The sequence below is a fragment of the Podarcis tiliguerta genome (genome assembly GCF_965153285.1).
Source record: "Podarcis tiliguerta genome assembly, chromosome: 2".
Lineage (NCBI taxonomy): Eukaryota > Metazoa > Chordata > Lepidosauria > Squamata > Lacertidae > Podarcis > Podarcis tiliguerta.
In genome coordinates, this window is record NC_139535.1 from 99,461,603 (window position 1) to 99,487,307 (window position 25,705).

The window sequence follows — 25,705 nt, forward strand, 5'->3', positions numbered from 1 at the left end:
CTTTCGAACTGCTAGGTTGGCAGGAGCAGGGACCGAACAACAGGAGTTCACCCCGTCGCAGGGATTTGAACTGCCGACCTTCTGATCAGCAAGTCCTAGGCTCTGTGGTTTAACCCACAGTGCCACCCATGTACTGTAGACCTTTAAACAATCCACTGCTTAGGGTTGGGTGCAAACCTAAATCTGGAAATGAATAAAGAACTGGATGGGCATCCCACAAGAAACTTTGTGCTAAACCAAATCCTACATTCATGTCCTGGATGTAGTGTCTGCCAGCACTTGAGACCATGCTTGGTCTACTTGTCTACAGTTTCATAAAGAAGTACAAATTGCCAATGAAATGTCTGCTTGAAATGCATTGATACATGCAAACACCAACATGCTGAAAGTCAGGCATTGGTTTCAGAGAATGTTGACCATCTAACTAAGGATAAATAGTTTATTTTATTTTAATTTTATTAAATTTATATACTTCCCTTCATCCGAGGATCACAGGGCTGTTTGCAGTATATAAACCCAAAAATACATAACATAACAACAAAGAAAATGATACCCCTTCTCCTAGTATAAAAGGCTATAGATTGTTTAAATAACCAAAGGCCTGGGAGAAGAGAAATGTTTTCGCCAATGAAGGTGCCAAGCAAGCCTCCCTTGGGAGAACATTCCACAAATGGGGAATCACCACAGAAAAGGCCCTTTCTCACGTTGCCACCCTCTGGATGTTTATTGTTAACAACTAATTTGAAAGGGAACATATAAGACCAGATGTGCTCAGGACAAAGTAGATGACGAAGATGAATAAATAAATAAATAAATATGTATATCAACATATACATTGAACATTTCATTGATGTCTTAATTAATTAATGTTTGGCCTTTAGGAAATGATAACTACAGACAATTTTTAATTGCACAAACTAAATAAGGATCAAACACATATATTTTAACAAGTTCTCTTTTTTTTTGTTTGCAGAGCCAGATGTGCACTTCTGGTTACCTTTTGTCAAAAATGCATCTCCAAATCTTTCTAAAATATTTATTAACAAATGTTTCACATTAAATAAATCTTGACAAAACATAATGCATGGGGGGGGAGGGGATTGTTCACATTTAATTACATGTACAGAACTATATGTTTAGTGCAGCTGTGCACCTATTTTCCAACTCTTGAGACATAGATTTTTAGAAATCAAGTTTAGCATTATATATGGCAAGAATTCGTGAATTAATTCTCATCCTGGCTCTGAGATGAATTTTTTCTGAACAGTGGCCTCAAAGGTCTGTTTTCCTGCAGTGGTGGAGAAGGCTTGTTATACATTTGTAACTGACAGTTCCATTTTCAGCAGACAAGTTTAGTGATTTGAAGGCAGTCATGTGAAACAGGTAGAGAAAATGTGGATACGAAGAAGTAAAACGCATGTAAAGAGTGTGTTCAAGCGCTTGTTATGCAGCTGCTATCTTGTTTTCTGCATTTTATTGAAGCTTTGACTTACACAACTGCACAAGAAATGCAAAATCAGTGCAGTAGCAAGTTTTGTGGTCTGACGTTTTATGCCCTAGTTTGCATTTCATTTGCTAGTATGTAATATTCTTTGAGATAATAAATGCTAGGAGTATGCATGGATCACAGCTTTTAGTTCTGGGGCTGCCCAGTTTGCTCTGAGGCAGCGTCTGCAGAGGTGTCATTTCCTTCCAATTATCAACAGGAAAATTTAAAAAATATCAATATAACATCCCCCCTTGACATAAGTGGATGAAATTTGCAGGCATAGTAGTCCCTCCTGGAATGGATTTAGAAAAAAGTTTAAGCAAATAGGCCCAGCAGTTTTTGTGCTAGACATTTTTAACATGTGCTAATTTATCTTTGAATAAACCTCCTGATAAAAATGAATAAACCTTTTATATCCCCCACTTTTGGAAAAATTGTTTCTTCTCTCTTCCAGTATGTCTACTGAACCTCCTGTATCTTCCTAAGTGGTACTTGACTTCTTTTATTTCCAAAGTTCTACCATGTAGATTGTTGAAGAATGTTGTTTCGAGAGACTTTAAACTTTTTTTTTTAACACCTATATAAATGTAGAGCACCATGAAAATTAATCACGTTTTGCAGTCTGTGGGTGGAAGCCTTTGGAATTGATTCACCTTTCGGTTCGTTTCAGATGTAATCATTGCTAGAAGAAAAATGATTTATAGATGCTTAAGGAAATCAATGGTAGAGTTTATTTGGATTTTTTCCTCGTACAGAATCCTTCTTAGTCAGCTATTCATAAATTTACTCTTGCCACTTGTATTTAAATTAATCATTTTAATAGGCAATGTTTTCTTAAGGGTCTGGGGACCAAGTTTTATTGTTATATATCCAACTACTGGCTACAGTAAACTGTCTGGAGATAGATTAGTCAGCCACAAACAGCTCTTGACAACTTAGTCATACAGCCAATCTGCGTTTATGGAAAGAGAAGTTCTCGTCAATGTTCTTTTCTTTTCTCTGTTCAGAAATATGTTTTAATTGTCATATAATGCTTGTTTGAGAACTATAGGAATTTCAGAAGAGGAAGCTTGATTTAATTTCAGTCATCTGTTGAAACCATCAAACTTAGTTCATGTTTCCCCATTTTTAAATGCAAATATGTTCCTGAACAATCATGCCTACTACCTGGTTGCTATAACAAAACATCCTGGTTTGCAACTAAATACAACCTAGTAACTTAATTCAAATCCTTTGCTCATGTGGCTAATATGCATGGAAGAATTTTATCTCCTTTGCGACAAGAGGCAAATAAGGTGAGGGAGTTTCTGTATGCATGAAAGAATATTAAACAAGATCAATTCACACACTTGGAACCCAAGTTTGCTATCCTAAGCAATCTGATTTTGAAGTCAGCAGAAATGAATAATGTGGGAGTAAATAAATGTATGCACGTGAATGCAGAAAGATTGGGATAGTGTTTTGTCACAAGGTAGAAAGCTAGCTGGGTTATAATAAATATTCACAGCTTTAGAACTACTTATATTGCAGAGTTCATGCCACAACAAGCAAAGAGGAAGAGAGCAAAATCATCCATATATGCTCTGGTGAAAATCCTGGTGAAATACTGAATGGCATTTCCTGTCAGAAAGCTGAAACCTCTCTACTCTGTGCCACAGTTCTTATTTTACACCAAAAAGCAACCATTAACTCAATATGTTTGATGGTCACGACTCACTTTAAGTGATGATGTGTAGACTTGAAATGAGTTGTATTAGATTTCGGTTTCGTTTTAAACCAGGTTGTTTTTAAGAAGAACCTTTTCTTGAAATTTCAAAAATAAAAAGTTATTATAAAATCTTACTTGGTGGTTTGTTTTTAATTACATTTCCTCCAGTATTGCATTGGGAAAGCTCTGGTGTTCTATGGAGTACGCTGCTCAAATGGGCATGGGGAATGATTCAATATCTGTCTCACATAGTCTTGCCCCATAGAACCCACAGAAGAGGGATGAGGAGCCTGTGGCCCTCCAGATGTTGCTGGGGTCCAAATCTCATCTTCCCCAGCCAGTATGAACAATACGGTGGTACCTCGGGTTACATATGCTTCAGGTTACAGACTCCGCTAACCCAGAAATAGTACCTCGGGTTAAGTACTTTGCTTCAGGAAATCATGAAATCATGCTCCGGCGGCATGGCAGCAGCAGGAGGCCCCATTAGCTGAAGTGGTGCTTCAGGTTAAGAACAGTTTCAGGTTAAGAATGGATCTCCAGAACGAAGTAAGTACTTAACCTGAGGTACCAATGTAGTCAGGGATGATGGGAGCTGGACCATGAGTAGGACCACAGCTTCTCCATTCCTGCAATATATATCCCTTGAAATTCCCTTCTGTAGCTTCCTTAGTCAAAACTAATATTAAGCAAAGGAAGAATAGAAAGCCAACCACATCAACTTCCCAAACGAAAGCCTGTACTTTAGTTTCAGCAGCTTAAGTACATATAAATTGTGTCATGTTGTCCGAGGGCTACACACTTTCGGTCTTGAGCAGTGACTAGACTGGAGTGTCCAGTTTGTGCTCCTTTGTTTGTTTACTTTTACTGAAGCTGATAAGTTGCCTTGTGGGCCCAGAGGGCTTTATAGCAAAACTTGTTAATACTCTGTATTAACTCTTATCTCATATCAATACACAACAACACTATGTTTACAGGAAAAAGTGTGTGCTTTCACTTAACGTTCAATCAACATTTTTCTCCTTAACCATATGCTGTCACAAGACATGAGCTACTTATGGCTATCTTAGTAGGTGGCTTTCACTGGCTGTCTTTTTAGCTTCAGGGTTCCCAGTGTGTCCTTTTGCTGGCACTAGAAATTCAAAAGAGAAGCTTTGTATCAGCATGGGCTACCAAATCAGAAATGCTGTTGTGATGTGTCAGCAGAGTTGCAAAAATAGGAGATGTTTTTAATGATAAGACTGAAGTGTTTTCTTATTTTTCAGAAGTTAAATTTTCAGAAGCTTATTTTTCAGAAGCTAAAAAGTGTCCAATGATATAAGGGAATGCTCTGTAGATATGCCTTACTGTTTCATGTTTTTTATTTCTTTGGGATAAATAATAAAACGATTTCAAGAATTAAGGGTATGGGGTTTCTAACACACAAGTGTTTCCTCAATAATTGACAAGAGCTCTTAACTGAGGGTGTCCCCTAGATTTTTCAAAATGCAAAGATTCATGCTGTCAAAATATGCTGCAAATTATGGGCCTATAGAATTGCATCTGGGTGATCAGGTCGCTTCCATTGGTCATTGGGATGAGCCATTGAGCAAACTGAGGTGGCTGAAGCCCTAAGCAGCAGCCCTGCCTGTCTTGCTGCCTGCCCAGAAGTGCTGCTGAAATCACCCAAAATTGTGGAAGTGGCAGGACGGTTGGAGAAGCAGTGCCAGCAGCAACAGGCATTGTGACAGGGGCATAGCTGGCATGGCAAGGTAAGGCAACACTTCCCATTTTGCTTCAAGCGGAGAAATGGGACATGACACCTCTGCCATCAGGTAACATGCATGCTGAGGTGTTTGTTTTTAGGTCAGCGAATATATTTCTCCACCTGCTTCCACCACACTTCTGAATTCACCTGATATTCATTTTGGGTGCTTCTGAGCAATCAAAATCTTTAGAGCAGTAAGAAATGAATAAAAATATGGGCAGACTTGCAGGGACTGAGTTTGCAGAAAGCGTTCGGAGCAAATTCAAATTTTGACTGGGTTTTGACCAGACAGGTGGAGTCAACTAGGGGAAAGATCAAGAATGTACAGCAGTTGGGTTCAATAATAAGTTAATGTTTAAAAAAAATATCCACGCAGGGAGACTCACATGACTCCCTCATTACATATCTTTAGGCATCAGGTGAAGATGTTTCTCTATAACCAGGCCTTTGGCCGATTAACATTCTATCGCCTTTTAAATGTGTTTTGTAGGAAGGGGGGATCATTGGTTTGTTTTTGTCTTATTGTGTATTTTGTCTTCTCATTTTGCATTTTTATGTTGTGAACTTTGCTGTGACCTGCCCTGTTTGGTTTAAAAAACAACAATGGTGTGGTAAATTCATACTTCCATAAGAACTGGGTAGGTTGCCATCCATTACCATAAAGTGGCAGAAGGGATGATTTGCTCTTAGAGAGTGTGACAACACATTCCTGCTTTGTTTAGGATCAAACCCCAATGTAGGAACAGCCTTTTGGATGAACTTAAGCCACTTTGGGGTGCAGTGACTGAGCTGCAAAATGATTGACTCACATGGAAAGCAGCAATACAAGAAACATGTTGTTTCTTGTAACGTGAAATAAATGTTACTAGAAAAGCTGATGTTCTGGCTCAGTAAATGGCTTATTCGGTTTAAGCTACATTGTGATTTTTTCATGTACTGTGAGCAATATTTTTATGATACTATCTAAGTGTTCAGTTAAGTGAAGGAACTTCACTGTTTTCATATTTGCTTCTAGTGGCGAGAAAGAATAACCAGGAGGAAACTAATTTCTCCTGAGAGCACTGGAAACTATGTCGTTTTTGGCTGTTAATTTCATAAATATTTACTCTGTGTTTTAAGATCTGTGTCTCTCAGTTGTATGACCTGGATGAAATATTTTGTCCGTTATTTTCTTTACATCCTGAAACAGAACTTATGGTCAGAATATATGTTCTTTATATGCAACTATGTCACAGACTTATAAAAGATACCATGATGGAATAACCTATTAAATCATAGAAGAATGCTTGTTGTTTTCAGTTCAGAAAATGAATGGTTTCCATACAAACTCTCTCCCCCTTCCACCTCCCCTTAAAGAATGCTTAGTATATTGAAGACTTGAATGCTGCCCCATGCTGGCTTGCCAAAGAATTATTTTGTTTCTTAGTAAAGGTCAATCTGCATTTTTAAAATACCACAGACTCTTACAGTTGGTCAAGTACTGCAAATTCCACTTACGCTTATGGATTAGTTGTATTTGTTCCTTTTCATGGAGCCTTACGTAAGGTTCACCAGACGACAAAGTAATCTTTTGACCTGCATATTACGATTTTGGATTTTGTGCCTCCAGCAGGGCATTTGGGGATGCTTCTGGAAATGAAAATCTAATGTTTTGTATTCAGAACAATAATGAATTTTGCAGTTGCCCATTAAAATATCCAATTGCCCATTAAATACCCAATTGTTCATTAAAATACCAGCCCATTAGTTCATGTGGTTTATAAACCAAAAGTATTCTAGAGGGTGGTTTCCATGTGAGGGGGGAAAAATAATATGGGTCCACTATGAGGAAACAGCTGCCATGAAGAGCTTCCTGACAGTAAGAGCTGTTCGACAGTGGAATTTGCTGCCAAGGAGTGTGGTGGAGTCTCCTTCTTTGGAGGTCTTTAAGCAGAGGCTTGGCAACCATATGTCAGGAGTGCTCTGATGGTGTTTCCTGCTTGGCAGGGGGTTGGACTCAATGGCCCTTGTGGTCTCTTCCAACTCTATGATTCTATGATTCTATTCTACAATGCTCTGTGGGTAATATAAATGGGAACTATTCCAGAGGGTGTCACATGCATTGGAATGAAAAGCTCCACAAGACTAAATTGTCTACAGTAAGAATGTGTAGTCTTTGGATCCTAATTGAAAACTTATTTCACGATCACCATTCACAGTGATCTATCTCAGTGGAGATCAAAACGACTGAGAAACAGCTAGTTCCAGAGAATGCGAATTGCTACATAAAAATGCTGTTTGTTGCTGTTCTTCTTCTCTTTCTAAGTTCATGAGTTCTGCCTTGAGTACATGATAACTTAGTTACAGCTTTAAATTGCCTGTTAGAGCAGAAGTTGCACTGATTCTCTCTGTGCCTTAAGGTCACAAGTTTTCACATTGAAACTTGGCAGATGTAAAATTGGGTAGTACTTTTATATGTCCATGAGGAGAAATGAGTTTTTAAAATGTGTTTAGTAGAACTGGGTTTGGTTTGTAAAATTGCACCTCCCATTGGCTTACTTGGGTAAAAATTCTTGATCACTTATTGGATGAGAAAAGTGGTCTGATGAGGCGGAGGGTTTTGTGCCACTAAAAGCTGATTGGCTGAAGGATAGGCTGGCTGAAACATAAACAGGCCTATTCTACTGCTGTTCAGAGGAAAGAGGCTCAGAGCTGAAAATGAAGAGGCAACAACGAAAAAGACAGTGAGACTGGCTGAGGGAGAAGTCTGAAGTTTTAAGCTGAAGCAGAAGCAGGTGGATGACAGGCAAGGGACTATGTAGGCTACAGAAAACTAGAATCAGTCTGCTTCAAAATAGCTGAATCACTAGCTTAAGCCAAAGATTGACCATGAGGTCATATAAGTGATTTGCATAGTGAGGAGAATTCATCAAGGAGCTTCTGGAGCTGACCAGAGTGAGAACTGCCTGCAAACCTAGCTCAAAGTTCACCAGCTAAAATTCACAGTACCTAGTGGCAGGATTGACTGGAAAATAGAGATTAAGGGTATTGGCGTATAAGTTAAACAGGGTTAGGAACAGCACTTTACTTTAATTATAAAAGTGTGCTTGGCTGGTTTTGCTAAACTAGCACATCTAAACTAGCACAGCTACCGTGTTATAGATAAAGGCCTGTTTAATTGTAAATAAATGGTGGTAGCGGTTAGAAGGTTTTGAATATATGTACAGGGAATGAGATCAAAGCAGGAACCCCTGCACACACACTGGTGAAATAAGAGAATATAAATAGAAAGTGAACTCCTCATATATAAATTATCAAGAAAAGGTGGGACTCCCCATAGTCCAGCTTTTCAAACTGGAGAAAGTTGGGGTATGTTCAGCCACAGCAATCCCACCATGGCCAAAATAACCCACTTGGAAACAGAACAAGTTATACAAAGCAAGCAATTGTATAAGGCCATAGTATCTTGGCACATGATTTGTGTTTGTGTGTATGTATAAATGCAAAGTGTTTGTTTGTAAACTGGTGTGAGCAGCCCTAATCCACGACTATGTATACTAACAAAACTGATCCCAGTATTCAGATTCCAGAGAAATCAGGATTACATTGCATACACAACTAAAGATAGGCTCTTCTTGTTAGAGCATGCAATGTAAATCTTAACCAGAGGCCTTGATGATAATATGCTCCGTGGAGAGGGCAGAATTGTTTTTGCATTCTGGTTTCTTATTAAATGCTCTTCTGCCCTATCTATACATTAAAGGCAGTTGTAAACAGTCCAAATGGTAGTACGGCAAGAAAACAAAGAAGTCAGTAGTTGACAAACTGATGTGAAACAGAAGTGGAAAAATTAAGTAAGGAGGGGTCATTAGAGAAGTAATGAAGAAATGTCAAGCTATTGGAAAGGAACTGGACAGGGTTTCCCAAACTTGGGTCTCCTGCTGTTTCTGGGCTACAGTTCCCATCATCTCTGACCGCTGGTCCTGATAGCTAGGGGTGATGGGAGTTGTAGTCCAAAAACAGCTGGAGACCCAAGTTTGGGAAACTCTGGACCTGGACATAGGAAATAAGACGGCAAACCAAACAACAAAGGGAATGACAAGGAATAACTTGAATTAAAAAGTTGTTGATAATGCGTGGCAGACAAGAATGTAAAGATAGTCTACAAATATTTATTATGAGGAGCAAATGTGGCCTGTGATTCAGGGATTTAAGAGGTGCAGGGAAGCAAAATGGTGTGTAGGGAAAGAAAAGAGGTGTAGGGGAGTGCTATTTGAGGTTGAGATTTGATCTTCCCCAGGAGACAAAGCAAGCAAAAACATTTTAAAGAGAAGACGGTACATGAGAGAAGGTGGGTGGGGCGAAAGAGGAGAAGAAAAAGTTAGAATAGGCAGAAGAAGAAAATAATGAGTTAAATATGGTACGTGGACATTCAGTTAAGTCTTGTAAATATTCTTCTTGAATACTGCAAAATCTTATAGATGAGGAAAGGGGCAGGCATTGAGGAGAATTGATATGATAGCAATTTACTATATAGTATATAATGTTACTAAATGAATGTTAGTAATTACACCTGCAAAGAAAGAAAAATGCGTGTAGCTGTTACTGAATTCATCACTGTTGCCCCTGCATTTTCAGTTTTAAATGAGTAAGTGCTAAGAAACTGCTGACTCATAGGGCCTATCGCTGTTTCTCAAGCCAAGATAAAGCTTGTGTTTTGACCATAAGGATTTTCTTTCTTTCTCTCAAGATGACTAATGAATCCAGACTCCGAGTTTGGATGGCTTAACAGCTGGAAAGCTTCATAGGTTTAAGGGTGTTTAGAAATCATTTTAAAAGCACCATTGTATTGCATTTTTATTTGTAAAACAAAGTTATGAAAGGGAGAAAACCTGGATTAATATGCTTGCCACATCTCAATCTTCTTATGATATTTGATCTTAAAACATTTATGTTCCCCTCTTGGCCTGGATTTACCCAGAACAGAAAGTTGACTCCTCACAAGATTCCTTGTTTATGTGTTGCCTCTAATTAAGTTGCAGTTCCTTCATTAAAAACAGTGTACAAAATATAGTTAGTTTAGTAAATACTGAGTGCATTCCAAATTTAACAGCCCATATTGTAATTAGGAAATGAGAAACCCCTGTGGGTGCCGGCACATAGCTCTTTCTGTGCTTGCCAGCTAAATCAGTACTATTATAAACAACAAGAACATTAATAGCAGGCAGCAATCAAACCCAGGAGGCTCAGAGATTATCTTGCTTTTTATGTTACAAGCAATAGCATTCATTAATGTAAAATATGAACTTAAAATTACAGCATGAAGCAGATGTTCTCTCCTAACTAGTATGTGCATCTCAGAATGCGTTTTGTCAGTGAAAAATGATTTACCAAATGCTAGGTGAGCTGCTTTTCTTCGATAATACTGTTAATTTATTTCATTTATTAATCTGTTAAGCATCTCGGAGTGATTTCGCAATATAATAAAACATGTATAAAACAATTACTTTAAATTGCATGTATAATTTTTAATTGAATAGTTTACATAACAAAATCAGTAATGATGTTCTTCAAATGGGGGTGTCTTGCAGATACCATATGACTTTTCAGACTGGTCACAACCTCTAAAGGGCTTCGTACAGCAGGAATTAGCACCAACAGAGCTGTTTATTAATACTGTATAGGAAATTGCATAGCATAATGGTTATACTGTAGCTGTACTTTATAGGTTAAAGTTGTTTCTATTTTTTGCTAATAGTATTTATACAAAGGGATAGAACTAGCAACTTATTTCATAACATGAAAACTGACCTTATTTTAGGTCATGAGTATGTTCAGAGTTAGGCAGAGTAGCAATTAATTAAAAACTCTTTCAATAATTTATATATCACTTAATACTGTCGTTTCTGTGGTGTACTATAAGGATGCAAGAGGGATACATAAAATCAATTAAAATTAACAATGAAGTTAGAAAAAGTTACCTAAAATTGCTGCTGAAATCAAAGCCTTCCCCAAGCACTGGCTGTTCTCCTGATCTGTGTGATCTTGCCTGAAAAGGAGTTCTACAGACTTGGACCTGTAATACTGATCACCACTGCTTCTGAGGCACATGAGTCATTTGTCTGAGCTGTGGGCAGTGCTTTTATTCTGGGGGTACGCGGGGGGATGCATACCCCTAAACAGTTTGTGAATCTAAGTTTGGCCTCATTGAGGGGCAGTATTTCAATATGAGTAGGAAAATGAGAGCACCCCTAAACTTTTTTACAGGAAAAAAGCACTGGCCATGGGGAACTAGAAACAGTCACGTTCCAAAGATCTCTGTGATTGAGCAGAGATATAAGGTATCAGGCAGCCCTCAATGTATGCTGAGACCCACTAAGGCCCTTGTCAATTAATATAAAAGAAACTTTAACTTGGCTTGATAGTATATGGGCAGCCAGTGCAAGCTTTTAAGTCCTTGTGGTAGTTAGTCTAAGGTTACCAGATTTCTTTCAAAGAATCCGGGAAAACCTCCCCTTTTTTTTAAAGAAAAAAATTATTAAAAAAAGCTCAGCCACATGTCCTTGCCCTCGCCCTTCCGATGCTCTCCTACCTCTCCTCCTCAGCGGCAGCAGCATAGCAAGGTTGGGGCTCCCCTCTTTTTTCTCCTTTCTCTTTCTCTCTCTTCCTTTTCTTTCTCCTCTCCTCCTTCTCCCTGCATCGGCTCCAGGGTTTTCCTGGCCCCGGAGCGTCGCTTGGCAGTCGGCCAGGTGCTCTCGCTCCTGGCTCAATTTGGGTTGTGGTGTGTGTGTGTCAGCGGTTCCCCCAGTTGATGTGCCGGCATCCCCGTTTCCCCCTTGGCAGTGGCAGCAGCAGCGGCAGTCTCAGCAGCCCGGAGCCAGCCTGGTAGCGCTGTTGGCTCTGGCTGGCTTCAGGAGCTGCTTGCTGCCGTGGCGCCCGCCATTTTGCCTTGCCAGAAGTCCCCATATGATGTGTCTTGTGCCGTTGAACCAATCACACAACATTCATTCTCTACTAATAAATCTACAACACTTAAAATATAAATTTGGGGACATTAAATGAAATCCAGGGACATTCCGGGGACGGATTTTGTCCGGGGGCAGATTTGTAAATCTGGGGACTGTCCCTGGGAAACGGGGACGTCTGGTAACCATAAGTTAGTCACCACCAGCATTCTAGCTGCAGCATGAAAACCTCCCGGAATGAAACCATTTTAACCAGTTGTCTGAAACTTTGCAATGACTGATTTCTGCTGGGAGGAAGTTCCATAGGGTTGAGCCCACTACATGGAAGGCATGATTCCTCATTGATACAAATTGTGCATCTGGTCGGTGGGTGCCAATGCCTGTCCCATGTGATCTCAGTGATTGACTTGGGACATTTTGCTGGAGTGTCCAGACCAGGTGGTAATCCCACATTGCGTGCATTGCAGGAATCAAGAGTTGAGGGTACTAGTCCATGAATCAATATGGCCAAGCTATCTCCGTTCAAGTACAGCCATAGTTTACACGTGAGCTGTAGGTGGTAAAAAGCACTTCTAAACTGCTAAGGCCACCTGAGTTTCTAATACCAAAGATGGACCCAAGAGTCCTGTTCTTTTATAGGAAATAGAACCCCATGCAGAACAGGCAACTGCCCAGTCTTGTAGACATGAGAGTGTGTTTTTAGCTTTTTGGAATCATTTGTTTAAGTTATGGGCTGTTTTGAGGACCTCATGACTACTCATCCAGACAGATTGTAAGGCCATGCCCATAGATAATCATGGCTTAGAGATATGTGGATGAGCCGGAACAAGCCTGAGTGTTGAGCTTGCACATTCTGCCTCCCCTCTCCTACACCTGTGTGGCAGAGAGGAAGGCTTCATAAGAGTTTGTTTCATTTTAACTAAATACTGGTTTTAGTGTTATCTTTGAACAGGGTCCTCAGTTTAGAGCAGACTTTGGTTAGTTTCATAACAAGTAAGCTCTGGAATATTAAACTAATCATAGTTCCTTTTAAACTAGGATCTATTGCTTTATTAGAATCTATGACCAGGTTCTTCAAAACTTAGCCAAAATCCTCCTCCAGTTCATATGCTTCTCTCAGGGTTGCCCTTATAGTGCTAATCTTTGGTTTAGCATCATGTGCCATAGAATTGTGCAGCCGTAGAGTCAGAAGGCTGAAACCTGAACATTACTCAAGTGACAGGCTGTATCTCTGACAGTGTTCGAAATACTGAACACGATAAATTCAGACTACAATTTTAGATCTCAGACTAAACAAAAAAACCAATTGTTAAATAAAACACGATAATTAATCAGCTGTATTTAAATCATCTTCTAAGATCAAAACTTCAGTGCTGTCATTTTAGTTTTTGAAAGTATCCTTGGAATCAAAGCTATATTTTCAGGAACAACATCATGGGGAAGATGTTTCTAGGACAAGAGTTATTTTTGCTACTGTTGTTATTATTATTATTGCTATTGTCAGGAATTATAATGTTCTTAGTATGATCCCATTAAATTTCTAGTACTAAAATGCTGTTTTTTGTATGTTAAATTTGGTATTACGTTGTTGTTGCATAATTATGAAATTGTTTCTGCCATGGCTGATTTTGATTTTGTATTCCTTTTCTCTCAATTGAAAGCTGCTTTGAGCTTGATTGTTTTTGTAGAAAGGTGGCATATGAATAAAATTATGCTGATGCTGAGGTTTGTATGTAACAATCACTGTGCCCTAAACAATGCTTTTAAAAGCCTTGAAAACACTGAATGTATTATTTTTCTCAGAAATAGATTGTATGTTAGGTGTTCGTATTAGTTGTAGCTGCATTGTAGAGTTCCAGCTTTTGAGTTGCTTAATTTTGGATTTGTGCATTAAATTGCCATTATGTTGGTTGTTGTTGTTTTTTTAATGATAATTAGAAAGTGGCATGTTTCTGTTGTACCAACTGCTGGCAAGCTCTGTATAAATCAGAGATGGGTAGACTTCAGGGTTGTAAGAATTAGGTTTTGTGTTGTTTTATTAAACTGCCAGAATTTGGTTTCCGGTAGCAAAATGGAAACTGAGCTCATTGTCTTTTCACACGGAAGCTGGCCCTCGCTTAGGACTTGATTACCAACAGAGCGGAAGAGAAGTGTATGCACAGCTTTTACGAGGGGTGTAAAACATTATCCTCCTTGGGTTGTCTTCTCTCTGCTGGTTGTATTTCCATTTCACTGCTGGTTTCCTCACACCCTTGTCCCGGGTGTAGATCTTCACTCACCCCTTCTTCCCTAGTGGTGGTGGGACAGCCACCATTTTGTGGTTCACCTCAGGTGCCAAAATGTCTTGGGCGAACCCTTCTGTTGGTGTGAAGAATCTGTGGCAATAGAGGAAGGTTGTCCAGTGTGTTGCCCAAGGGCCACATGTGGCCCCCAGTGCCTTTATCTGTGTCCCACAGCAACATTTGATGCCTCCCAGCCCTTGCACTGCTACCCCAAAGCTGGTCTTTGGCAAGGAGGTGCAATACTCTGACAGGGTCCTATATTCCTCCCACCTCCTTCCCAAAGCCTAGTTAGTGTTCTCCAAGCTTTGGGGAGGAGGTGGGAGGGCCTTTGCTCCTCCTTCCAAATCCAAGTGCCTTGCTTACCTGGCTTTGGGAAGGTAGTGGTGTGTGTGTGTGTGTGTGTGTGTCGAATTTTGACACCCACCCTCCCACCCTGTGTGACAAGGCAGTGTGTGACCCATGGGTTCTGTGTTGAAGTACTCTTGCAGCACACTTGGTATGAAAAGTTGGGCTGCCCTGGAATAGAGTAAATACAATTTTGCAAGTTTCAAAGGTGGGTAAGCTAATACACTTAGTCCTCTGTATAATTTTCAGTAATGCAACCCTTGCCTCTCACTAAATGATAAACAAACAAAAAACCACTTAGTCTTGGTATTTTAAGTTTATTTCATATGGTCATTGTTTTCTCTCTCACTGGGAAAAAAATGTTGTTGTTTTTTACTTTTTCATTTAAATTATCTTGCCCTCAAGGAGCCCATTTTTTAGGGTTCCTAAAATACTTCCTGTTTTTGTTTTTTCTTCAACATGTTCATTAAAGTGTAAAGTGTTGCTTTCAACAAAACGTTACATCTAATACAAATATATATCTATATACAGTGGTATCTCGGGTTACATACGCTTCAGGTTACATACGCTTCAGGTTACAGACTCCGCTAACCCAGAAATATTACCTCGGGTTAAGAACTTTGCTTCAGGATGAGAACAGTGCAGCGGCGGTGCAGTGGCAGCAGGAGGCCCCATTAGCTAAAGTGGTGCTTCAGGTTAAGAACAGTTTCAGGTTAAGAAGAGACCTCCAGAACGAATTAAGTACTTAACCCGAGGTACCACTGTATAGATATTAATTTTTCTTCCTATAGTTTTTCAGTAAATAGTTGTGTGCTGTTTTTATATCCTTAATAAGGGTAAAGCTATGATTGTCTACATTACCTTTCTTCCATCTATGCTTTTGAGCAACTGTCATAGAAGCCATATGTCAAGCTTTAGAAGTTACTTTTTTTCAGTGGCAGCATCTGCCATCTTGGCACTGTCCACAGAACTTTCAGGCAATTCTGGAAATGTCTGGAGATCTGCTGTGATTCTGCTTCCTGATAGGAGGCTGCCCTGGCATTTTATCTGCTGCTCTTTCCTTGGCCAGAAAAGTATCAACACTGAGGGATTAAGTCAATAGAAAAAGAGAGAGGATACACCTAAGGTCTTAGTTCAAACTAACCTTTTAAATAGCAACTGTGTAGAGTTAATATGAAACAGGTTTCTTACTTTATTTTTGTAAGCTGTGCTTTAGGAAATAATAACTGGAGAGGAAGTTATTATAAGCTTTGACCCTGGCACCCAAATGCCGCAAGCAATCCTTTCAGTAATAGTAGTGTTGCAGAAGAGACTTGCTGTGTTAGCGTTCTGCTGCCCCAGTCTTTTTCACCTCTTCATATGGTAATGACACTCTTCTTTAAAAAATTAAATTAATTAAAAAATAAAACAACCGGTAGAAATGTGTTACCACATACCCTTTTGTGTGTTTCCATGAAGTTTCAACATCATTATTGCTAAATAGTTTCTCCTAATTAAGGAAGTATGCGCTGTGACTTCTTTGAAATTGAGAATATGGGCCAATCACTTCCTTTACCAATGCAGGTCACGCTCCCTTTTTTATAAGCTTTCCATCTTTAGAACGAAAAATAATATTCAATGTAAATCTGTTAAATGTCTAACGCTGTATCATACCGGATTTCTAAAACGACTGCAAATTGAAATGATAGCCAAGCATCCTTTGAGTGCACCGTCAAATCTGCGGTCATGTACATAATATCTGTGCTTCAAGAGGAAAGTCTGATAAGTGCCTAGGCCCCAGGCAGCCCTTGAAGACATGTTGATACCCGTTCTAAGATTGCTCTCACTTGCATATCAACAGTTTCCCACACCCCTGCATGGTGGTGATTTCCAGTGCATCAAGGAGGAGCCATAGGCGGCTAAACCCAATTCCTAGTTCAGGAATGAATAAGTAGCTGTGACACATAAACAAAAAGCAAACAAACCCATTGTATGAGGCCTTGGTGACTTCACCATTCACCTGATAGGGCATGGGAATTGCTTTAGACCCTGTGGAATTGCTAGCATCCACCAGGGCATTTCTGGAGAACGTTGCCAATTGTTAAGAAGCGAGTAGAAATACAAGACATTTTGTAATGCTTTTTGGAGACGCCTTCTTGTACCTTTTAAGCAATTGGCCAGATTCAGTGGTTGAACGGGGATTATTAAGGAAGGTCTAATGAAAGGATTCTGCATTAGAAATTTAGAAGCCTACCTTGGTTGGCTCTTTTCCAGATGTGAAGTTCTTGTCCTTCCCTGATGCCAGATGTTCAGAGGAGAGTGAAGGGGAGACCTTAGCAAGGAGACCACTGCTGGATGAGCTTCAGTGGCTTCCTTACATTTGTCAGTGCTATCTTTGTTCCCTCTGGGAGATTTTTTGGAGGGTTGCTTATGAAAATTTACATTATTACAGTTACAGAAAGTTCTGGACCAGAGAAAATAGTGAAGTGTAGCTTGCCCTCATTATAAGTGCAGAGATCTCAGCACTGACGTGCTGGTTGCCATATGCCTCAGACATCTGTTTGGAAATTTTTGTTCAAAGAAATATCATTTGTACCCACTTATTATTCACTTGTTTAGGTTAGGGTTGGAGAACCTGCTGCCCTCCAGATGGTGGTGGACTACAGCTCCCATCATCCCTGATCATTGGCAATTTTGACTAGGACTGATAGGAATTAGAGTCCATGTGGACCAAAGGTTCCACATGCATACCTCGTGTTTTATTGTTGTGAGTCAACTTGTGAATCCCTTGGGGTAAAGGTGAACTACATGAAAGTCACATGTTGAAAAATGATAGAAGATGCTACCTGTTGAGAACAAGTTGGACAGACACCAATGCAAAAAATAATTGTTTTTATTAGACTTCCCTATATGTTGTTCTGCCTCCCTCTAGAGGGGCATGTAGGTATTTTAGACACTTCTCAGTTTAGATATTCTTTAATGTTTTGAAGATGAAAAGGAATCATTCACTGAAAGATCTGTACCGTTAGTGGCATGAAAAAACATATACAACATATCCCCTCTCTAGGGACTATTGTTGCATGTGTATAGGGCAGCTTTGGGGTGTGGACTGTATGTGGTATGGGACTTAAAGGAATAAGTGGTCTTTTGTCCACAGAAATCTGAAGTATAGTTGTCTGGGGACAGGAGGTGAAGCATTTTTTATTGGGCAATTGAATTTGGCTTCAGGGAGCTAATTGACAAGGGTTTAAATATCACATCTAATTTATCTTGCATCTATCTTGATGTTGTTACAACAATGCAAAAACACAATATTAAAATCAGTTTTAAGGTGGATTCTAAAAGCATTCATCTCAGGTGTCAAATCCTAGTGTTAAAGAGATACAACCTTCAGCATATGATGAAAGCTGTATGATGGCAGTGTCATAAGCCTCTCTTCTTGCAGGGAGGGAATGCCACAGAGAATCCGTTCTCCTGGGCTGCCACCTCCCAAGTCTCTGATGTGGAGCCACCTGAGAGATTCTGTAGGGAAGGAGATGGTCTTTTAGGTATTTCAGGTAGTTATTTAGGCCATTAAGCAGTGATGTGAGCACCTTGAATTGGCCAGGCAACCAGTGCAGCTGTTGTAAAACAAGGGTTATGTGAGTTCTAAATAATCATCAGTTTCAAGTTGTCTTCAGGGGCAACTCATGGAGAGTGCATTGCAATAACCTGGTCTGGAAGTTACCAGAGCCTTGAGTACATTGACGAGTTTATCTCTATCCAAAAGGGGCTGTAGATGGCAGACCAGCTGTACCTGGAAATAGGCACTCCTAGCCATCAAGGCCACTTATTTATGTATGTATTTATTTCATGAAATTTAAGCACTGCTCGATTGTAAACCCTCAAAGTGGTTTACAAATTGATCCCGTGACAATGTTGGACCCAGGAGTGCCTCCAAGCAACGGAAGAAATTAAGTAGATTATTGAGCACCAGAGCTTTCGGCACAATAAATTAATGTCCAAGCCTCTAGAGACCTCTCTGTTCTTTTGCTGCCGCAAAGAAATTTGGGAGCTCTTCTGGAACTTCACTGGTCTGCAGCAGAAATGTTTCTGTCCCACGGTAGAGAAATGAGTTCTCTGTCCCTAATAATGCTCCAGATCTGATGCATGTGAGGTTGTATTTGCCTCCTTCTTTTTGCCTCCATATTATATTGTTATACTTAATTTGGACCTGCGTTGTATCACCGTGGGGCATTTTATTGTTTGTTCCTGCAAAATGACCTTCTGCTTTTGTAAATAGAGCTGAACAAAACCTGCTACTTTATGATCCTGTAATAGTACTTAAAATATAACTCAATATAAATATTTGCAAATGAATTCATGGTCCAACAGAGATGCATCTTGTTGCCTAGGAGCTACATTCCTGATTTCAAACTTTTCTTTCCAGCCTTGGCTGAGAGAGAGCTGCTAGATTTCACTTCCTTTCCCTCTCTGTTCTCTTCTATCCTTATATATTGCTAACAACAACAACAACAACAATAACAATAATAAAACAAGAAAATAAGGCAGATGAAATGGCTACTATAGTATCTTTAAGAAGCTGCCTTATCCCAGGTCAGAATATTTGTCTGTTTCATCCAGTGTTGTCCTCTTTGTCTGTGACTCTCTCCAGGGACTTGGGCGAAGTCTTTTCCATCTCCTGCTAGGTGACACTGCAGGAGATGCCAGAGATTTGAAGCTGGATCCTTCTATGCACAAAGTTACCACTGAGCTACAGATTCTGCTGTGTATAGATGCACTCCTGTAGGTCAGCTAATGGAAGGGAACATGATGTCTCTTATTCTGTGTCCGTCAGCTATATGTCAGCTTCCTAGACTGTTAGAAGGGGGGGGGGGTCTTGTCCCATGAGGGACCACACTAGCTTTCCCTCTCCTGCTGCCAACTATAGGGCAGTTGAGGGCTGATGGAGCCAAGCTGTGCTGCTTGTTCTGGAATGTGTTTCTCTTCCTGTGACTGGTTCAAATGCTGAACAAAAGAAAGGAGGCAATAACTATATACCTCTCTTTCTCCCTCTTGCACACACACAAAATCTAAAGCAGGATCTTAGCTTTCATCTTGAAAAAATGTAAAGCACAGTTCACACATGTAGGCAAACATACAGGTGGCTGGTTGAATGAAGCAGAACCATATGGGAGCCGTTCTGCATAGTTACGCTCACAAGTGGGGACTGGCTCCCCATGTGGTTCTGGCTATTTCCACCATGATACCAAAAGTTGTTAAAGGAGGGTTCCAAGGTCCACATTGCAGGACTCACATGCCACAGTGCCACAATGTCACAATGTTCAATTTCAGGTGGCCACCTAGGTACCAGATTTCGGTTATTGCTAAGTTGGGGGCAGCCGCCGAGACCACATAACACCAGTCTTGAAAGACCTACACTGGCTCCCAGTACATTTCCGAGCACAATTCAAAGTGTTGGTGTTGACCTTTAAAGCCCTAAATGGCCTCGGCCCAGTATACCTGAAGGAGCGTCTCCACCCCCATCGTTCTGCCCGGATGCTGACGTTCAGCGCCAAGGGCCTTCTGGTGGTTCCCTCATTGCAAGAAGCAAAGCTACAGGGAACCAGGCAGAGGGCCTTCTCGGTAGTGGCGCCCGCCCTGTGGAACGCCCTCCCATCAGAGGTCAAAGCGATAAACAACTACCTGACATTCAGAAGACATCTTAAGGCAGCCCTGTTCAGGGAAGTTTTTAATGTGTGATATTTTACTGTATTTTTGGTCTCTGTGGAAGCTGCCCAGAGTGGCTGGGGAAACCCAGCCAGATGGGCGGGGTACAAATTAATAATAATAATAATAATAATAATAATATGATGATGATGATGATGATGAGATTTAAATGAACTTTTCAGCACTGTGGGAAGAGTTATATGCTTTTATTTCTGAAATATTATTTGACACCTGATTTCTGCCTTCTTCCTTAGGATCCCAGAAGCAAGCACAAGTTCAAAATCCACACGTATGGAAGCCCAACATTTTGCGACCACTGCGGGTCATTGCTTTATGGACTTCTACACCAAGGGATGAAATGCGACAGTAAGCAAAAACACCATCCACCTCATGCTATTAAGAAAGATTTTTTTAAAAAATGAATGAAACCATTAGGCACTGACCAACTTCTTGGCAGGAAAATATCGCTTCAGTTACTGTTAATTGCAAGCATGACTGTCCATTTCAAATTAATATTTGAGCACATCTAGCAAAATACCGTATATGAAAGGAGCTTTCTCCAATGTGGATTTTGCTATTGCAACATTTTAATGGAAACTTACTGGAAGAAAGAGCTACTACTTTCAATCAGCGGTTGAGTTGGAACACTGTGGTCAAAAACCCAAGCATTAAAAAAAAATTAAATGCAATTTGTGGCTTCATAGTTCTTTTCTGTACTGTCTGCTCAACCATTCTGCTGTCTTCCTTACTTCTAACTTCAGTCTTCCTTAAACCACGATTGTGGAGACTAGGACAGTGTTTCATGCGGCATGTCCCTTCTTGGATGGGTGGTGGGAACTGGTTTGCGACGCCCTCTAATGGAGGAGCAGTACCCATTCCCAACACTTGGGCCTCGACCTCAGTTTCTTCTGGGGAGAGCAAACTCTTGCCAGAGCAGTCACCATTCTTGAGTCTATTTCACTCAATGGTTCCTAGCACCAGGCTTTGGCTGGATGCAGAAGATAAGTGTACAGTGGTACCTCGCAAGACGAATGCCTCGCAAGACGAAAAACTCGCAAGACGAAAGAGTTTTTTGTTTTTTGAGTTGCTTCGCAAGACGAATTTCCCTATGGGCTTGCTTCACAAGACGAAAACGTCTTGCGCCTTTTTCTTAAAACCGCCAATGCATTCCTATGGGAAACCGTCAATGCATTTCCTATGGGAAACCGTGCTTCGCAAGACGAAAAATTCACAAGACGAAAAAGCTCGCAGAACGAATTAATTTCGTCTTGTGAGGCACCACTGTATGATCCTAGGGCCAGAGGTAGTACCAACCATGGCTCAAAAGAAAACTGGAGTCGTGCCCAAGCATTTCAAAGGACCTGGCTTGTCAAGCGCTTGGGAAGTCATTCCTTTGAAAGAAGCTTTCAGTCAGTGTCCCAACACAACTATTGCAGAAGAAGAGTTACTCTGAAGAAGCAGCAGATGCAGGCACATACCTGTCAGTATGAAGACATAGAGAAAGGCATAAATGTAAGAGATGCTCCTCCTTCCAAAGCACCAGTGATTGGGGAACCCCTAAGAGAAATTCTGCAGTTCCAATGTACCTTTGTTGTCTCCACCACTGTGGTAGCTTGAAGCGGAGGGCAATGCTGACCTGCTCTCTGCAGCCCCAACACTGCAGATAACACTCATGGGCACACCATTTCCTCATAGCATTTAAATTCCCAGAAATAGGGCTCAAGGTGTTGGTCATTTTGTCTATGTTTCTTTTATCTAGTAGGGATCCAGTTCTCCTAGAGCCATCTCCACTGTTCAGAATCAGGCTAATACTATAGGAATAGGAATGTCACAACTGTACCCCAAATTGGTCTGGGGGGGGGGGTCTCAAAAGGAATTTCACCTTATTGGGACCAGGCATTGAAGGTCTGAATGGCATTAGCCATGGTAGTCTAGTTCTACCTCTTAGAATGCTTTGTACATTATCTAAAATGGTCTTTCCCCAACTCAGTGCCCTCCAGATGTTGTTGGACCACAACTAACATTAGTCCCAATCAGCATGGCTAATAGTTGGGGATCTCAAATATTATTGTAGCATGCCATGTTGTTGTTGTTTAGTCATTTAGTCGTGTCCGACTCTTCGTGACCCCATGGACCAGAGCACGCCAGGCACTCCTGTCTTCCACTGCTTCCCGCAGTTTGGTCAAACTCATGCTAGTAGCTTCGAGAACACTATCCAACCATCTCGTCCTCTGTCGTCCCCTTCTCCTTGTGTCTCCATCTTTCCCAACATCAGGGTCTTTTCCAGGGAGTCTTCTCTTCTCATGAGATGGCCAAAGTATTGGAGCCTCAGCTTCAGGATCTGTCCTTCCAGTGAGCACTCAGGGCTGATTTCCTTAAGAATGGAGAGGTTTGATCTTCTTGCAGTGCATGGGACTCTCAAGAGTCTCCTCCAGCACCATAATTCAAAAGCATCAATTCTTCGGCGATCAGCCTTCTTGATGGTCCAGCTTTCATTTCCATACATCACTACTAGGAAAACCATAGCTTTTACTATACGGACCTTTGTTGGCAAGGTGATGTCTCTACTTTTCAAGATGCTGTCTAGGTTTGTCATTGTTTTTCTCCCAAGAAATGTCAGGTTGTAGCACAAGCTAATCTGCTGTTCCTTTTGGAGATGCAAGACTAGTTATAACATTTTTTTAAACTAAAAGCAGCTGTTGCCAGGAAGTGCACAAACATTTGTTTTTGAGTTGCACTCCTCTTCAATAGCTTTAAAAATAGTAAGCTCTCACATATGACTAATGATGGCTTACGAGCTATTTGGGGATTCCTTCGAAGTCAGTATTTACTGAGACCAGTGATAAGATTAGCGTCTGAAGAGGAGTCAGAGGCTCTCATCCAATATATTCCTGTCTGGGAGCCTCTACTTTACTTCTGATATTTGACATTACTATTAATCCCATTTTCTGCATTAGATGTATACACATCACCAAAATCCCTGCACCTCCAGGTATTCTTCTTCATCGTTGTCTGGTGTACATCGTGGCAAACCAGGACACCAACTGTAATTTAAAGTCCTCAAGATCTTTCTTTCCTTCCTTCCTTCCTTCCTTCCTTCCTTCCTTCCTTCCTTCCTTCCTTCTTTCTTATTTACTTACTAGCCAGCTTTGAGAGAAGCTATTTAAGTCCATCTCACTCTTCTTCATATGGAAGTAAACCAGAGCAGGGACTGAAGAGTATTGGAATCCAGCAACATTCGGAGGGCCACAGATTCTGTACCACTGCATTAGAACTTCCTGTTTCAGATATGCCTGGGCTTATTTCCACACCATGCATGGCAATGGTGTCTGAAGAGTTGTCAGCGGTGGAGATGAATCTCTGGAGGTGCAGGGATCTTTGTGATGTGTATACCTCTAAGGTGGAAAATGGATGAATAGTAATGTCAAATATCAGAAGAAAAGGGGAGAGGGTCTTCACAGACAGGAATATATTAGATGAGAGCCTCTTACTCCTCTTCAGACACTGGTCTTATCACTGTTCTCAGTAAATACTGACTTCTAAAGGTAAAGGTAAAGGGACCCCTGACCATTAGGTCCAGTCGTGACCAACTCTGGGGTTGCGGCACTCATCTCGCTTTATTGGCCGAGGGAGCCGGCGTACAGCTTCCGGGTCATGTGGCCAGCATGACTAAGCCACTTCTGGCAAACCAGAGCAGCGCACGGAAACGCCGTTTACCTTCCCGCCGGAGCGGTACCTATTTATCTACTTGCACTATGATGTGCTTTCGAACTGCTAGGTTGGCAGGAGCAGGGACCGAGCAACGGGAGCTCACACCGTCGCGGGGATTCGAACTGCCGACCTTCTGATCGGCAAGTCCTAGGCTCTGTGGTTTAACCCACAGCGCCACCCGCGTCCCACACCAACTTCTAAGGAATCCCCAAATAGCTTGTAAGCTATAATTCATCATATGTGAGAGCTTACTATTTTAAAAGCTACTGAAGAGGAGTGCAACTCAAGAAAAATCAAGAAAAAGAAATCGCATGGAAATGGTTTCTGTGAATATTTGGCTGCTCCCTACTCCCCCCCCCCCCGCCCCGGTAATAGGAAAAGGGAGTGTTTTTCCCTCCGTGGATTCTACCAGAAACCTCTTCCTGCCCCAGCACCAAGTCAGAGAGACGAGCCATGTTGGATAAGAATGAAATCTTACTGTCTTGTTCTTTGCTAGGAAGCCATGGTTTTCTTTCCTATCTATCCTAGTTCCTATCTGATACAGGGTTTTTCCCCCCATACATGCAAGTTACTCTTATAAATTATCTTAATTATATTTCCATGTATCATGTAGTCATAGTTCTTCTTCCAGACACTTTCTTCATCTCTTTCCTTGTTCTTGACATTCTCAATTGCATTTCTCTTGATATTCTGCCCTTTCTAATCTTCTCTGTCCTTTTTAAGATCTCCTGGCAGATGTTTGATCAACTTATGTTTTGCCACATCTTAGGCAGAGTTTGTTGTCTTCAAATCCATTCCAGTTTTTGATGCCACTTCCAGTGGCGTAGCGTGGGTTGTCAGCACCCGGGGCAAGGCAAGTAATTTGTGCCCCCCCCCCGCTGCACTGTCCCTCTCCCAGATAGTCCCTCGCTCTCTCTCCGCACTGCACGCCTGGCACCCTCCCCTCCACAGTGGGCGGCGACCCGGCAGTTCGGATCGGATTCGCACAGCCAGCACTGCAGTGAGAGAGAGTGAGTGAGCCAGGTAGGGGCAGAGAGCTGCGAGTGCGAGCGCCCCCCCCCCAGATGTTGCGCCCGGTGCGGCCGGCCCCCCCTGCACCCCCCACGCTACGCCACTGGCCACTTCTGACACTAAAGTCTTTTCCAATCAGCTTGGTGAATTGGAATGTTGTCTTTGGTTCTGAGCCCATCTGCATCTTACACACTGTCTTGTAGTTCCAACACACAGACACACACAGACACACACACACACAGAAACACATCTCTAAGGCTACATGTTTCAACGGATGTGCGAAGTGGGAGAGAACAATGGCTCTATCCTTTCACTTCTGGATGTTCCTCCACTTAAAACTACCTTTCCACAAACTGCTTATTTTGCCTATACGGAAAGGATACAGTCACAGGATCTTGTCTTAATTTTAAAATCATTAACACCTTACCTTGTTTTTTTACCGGTTTAGTATAATTATTCTATATATTTTTCATTGTTTCCACATATTTTACATTGTTTTTAACTCTACATTTAATAGTATACTTAATGTATTTTATTGTGTTTTATGTGCTTTCTTTTCTTCTTTACTGGTCATTGACCAAATTTTTGCCATAATTCATATGGAACATATGGGTCCTGCCATAGGGGCTATGAACTCACAGATTTCCAGTACTCAGCTAAAGAAGTAGTTTGGATAGATCTGCTGTTTGCTGTGATTGGTTTTTGTAATGCAGTACAGTCACAATCCTTAGGATTCTACCCATCGCCAATGCTACATAATGTAAGATGTCGAATTGTCTC

The 25,705-nt window shown here is 41.0% G+C and overlaps 1 protein-coding gene across 6 annotated transcripts in view; it reads left to right on the plus strand.

The window, feature by feature from the left end:
- The window catches only part of PRKCA (protein kinase C alpha), a 195,376-nt gene that overhangs the window by 101,127 nt on the left and 68,544 nt on the right, over positions 1–25,705 (plus strand). For all 6 annotated transcript variants that reach the window (XR_014508007.1, XR_014508008.1, XR_014508009.1 and 3 more), the window contains exon 4: positions 20,458–20,569. Coding sequence is in view for 2 of the 6 variants with exons in the window: in XM_083427514.1 (XP_083283640.1) it covers positions 20,458–20,569 (112 nt within the window). In the remaining 4 variants the exon portion in view is untranslated. The remainder of the gene's footprint in view (positions 1–20,457; positions 20,570–25,705) is intronic.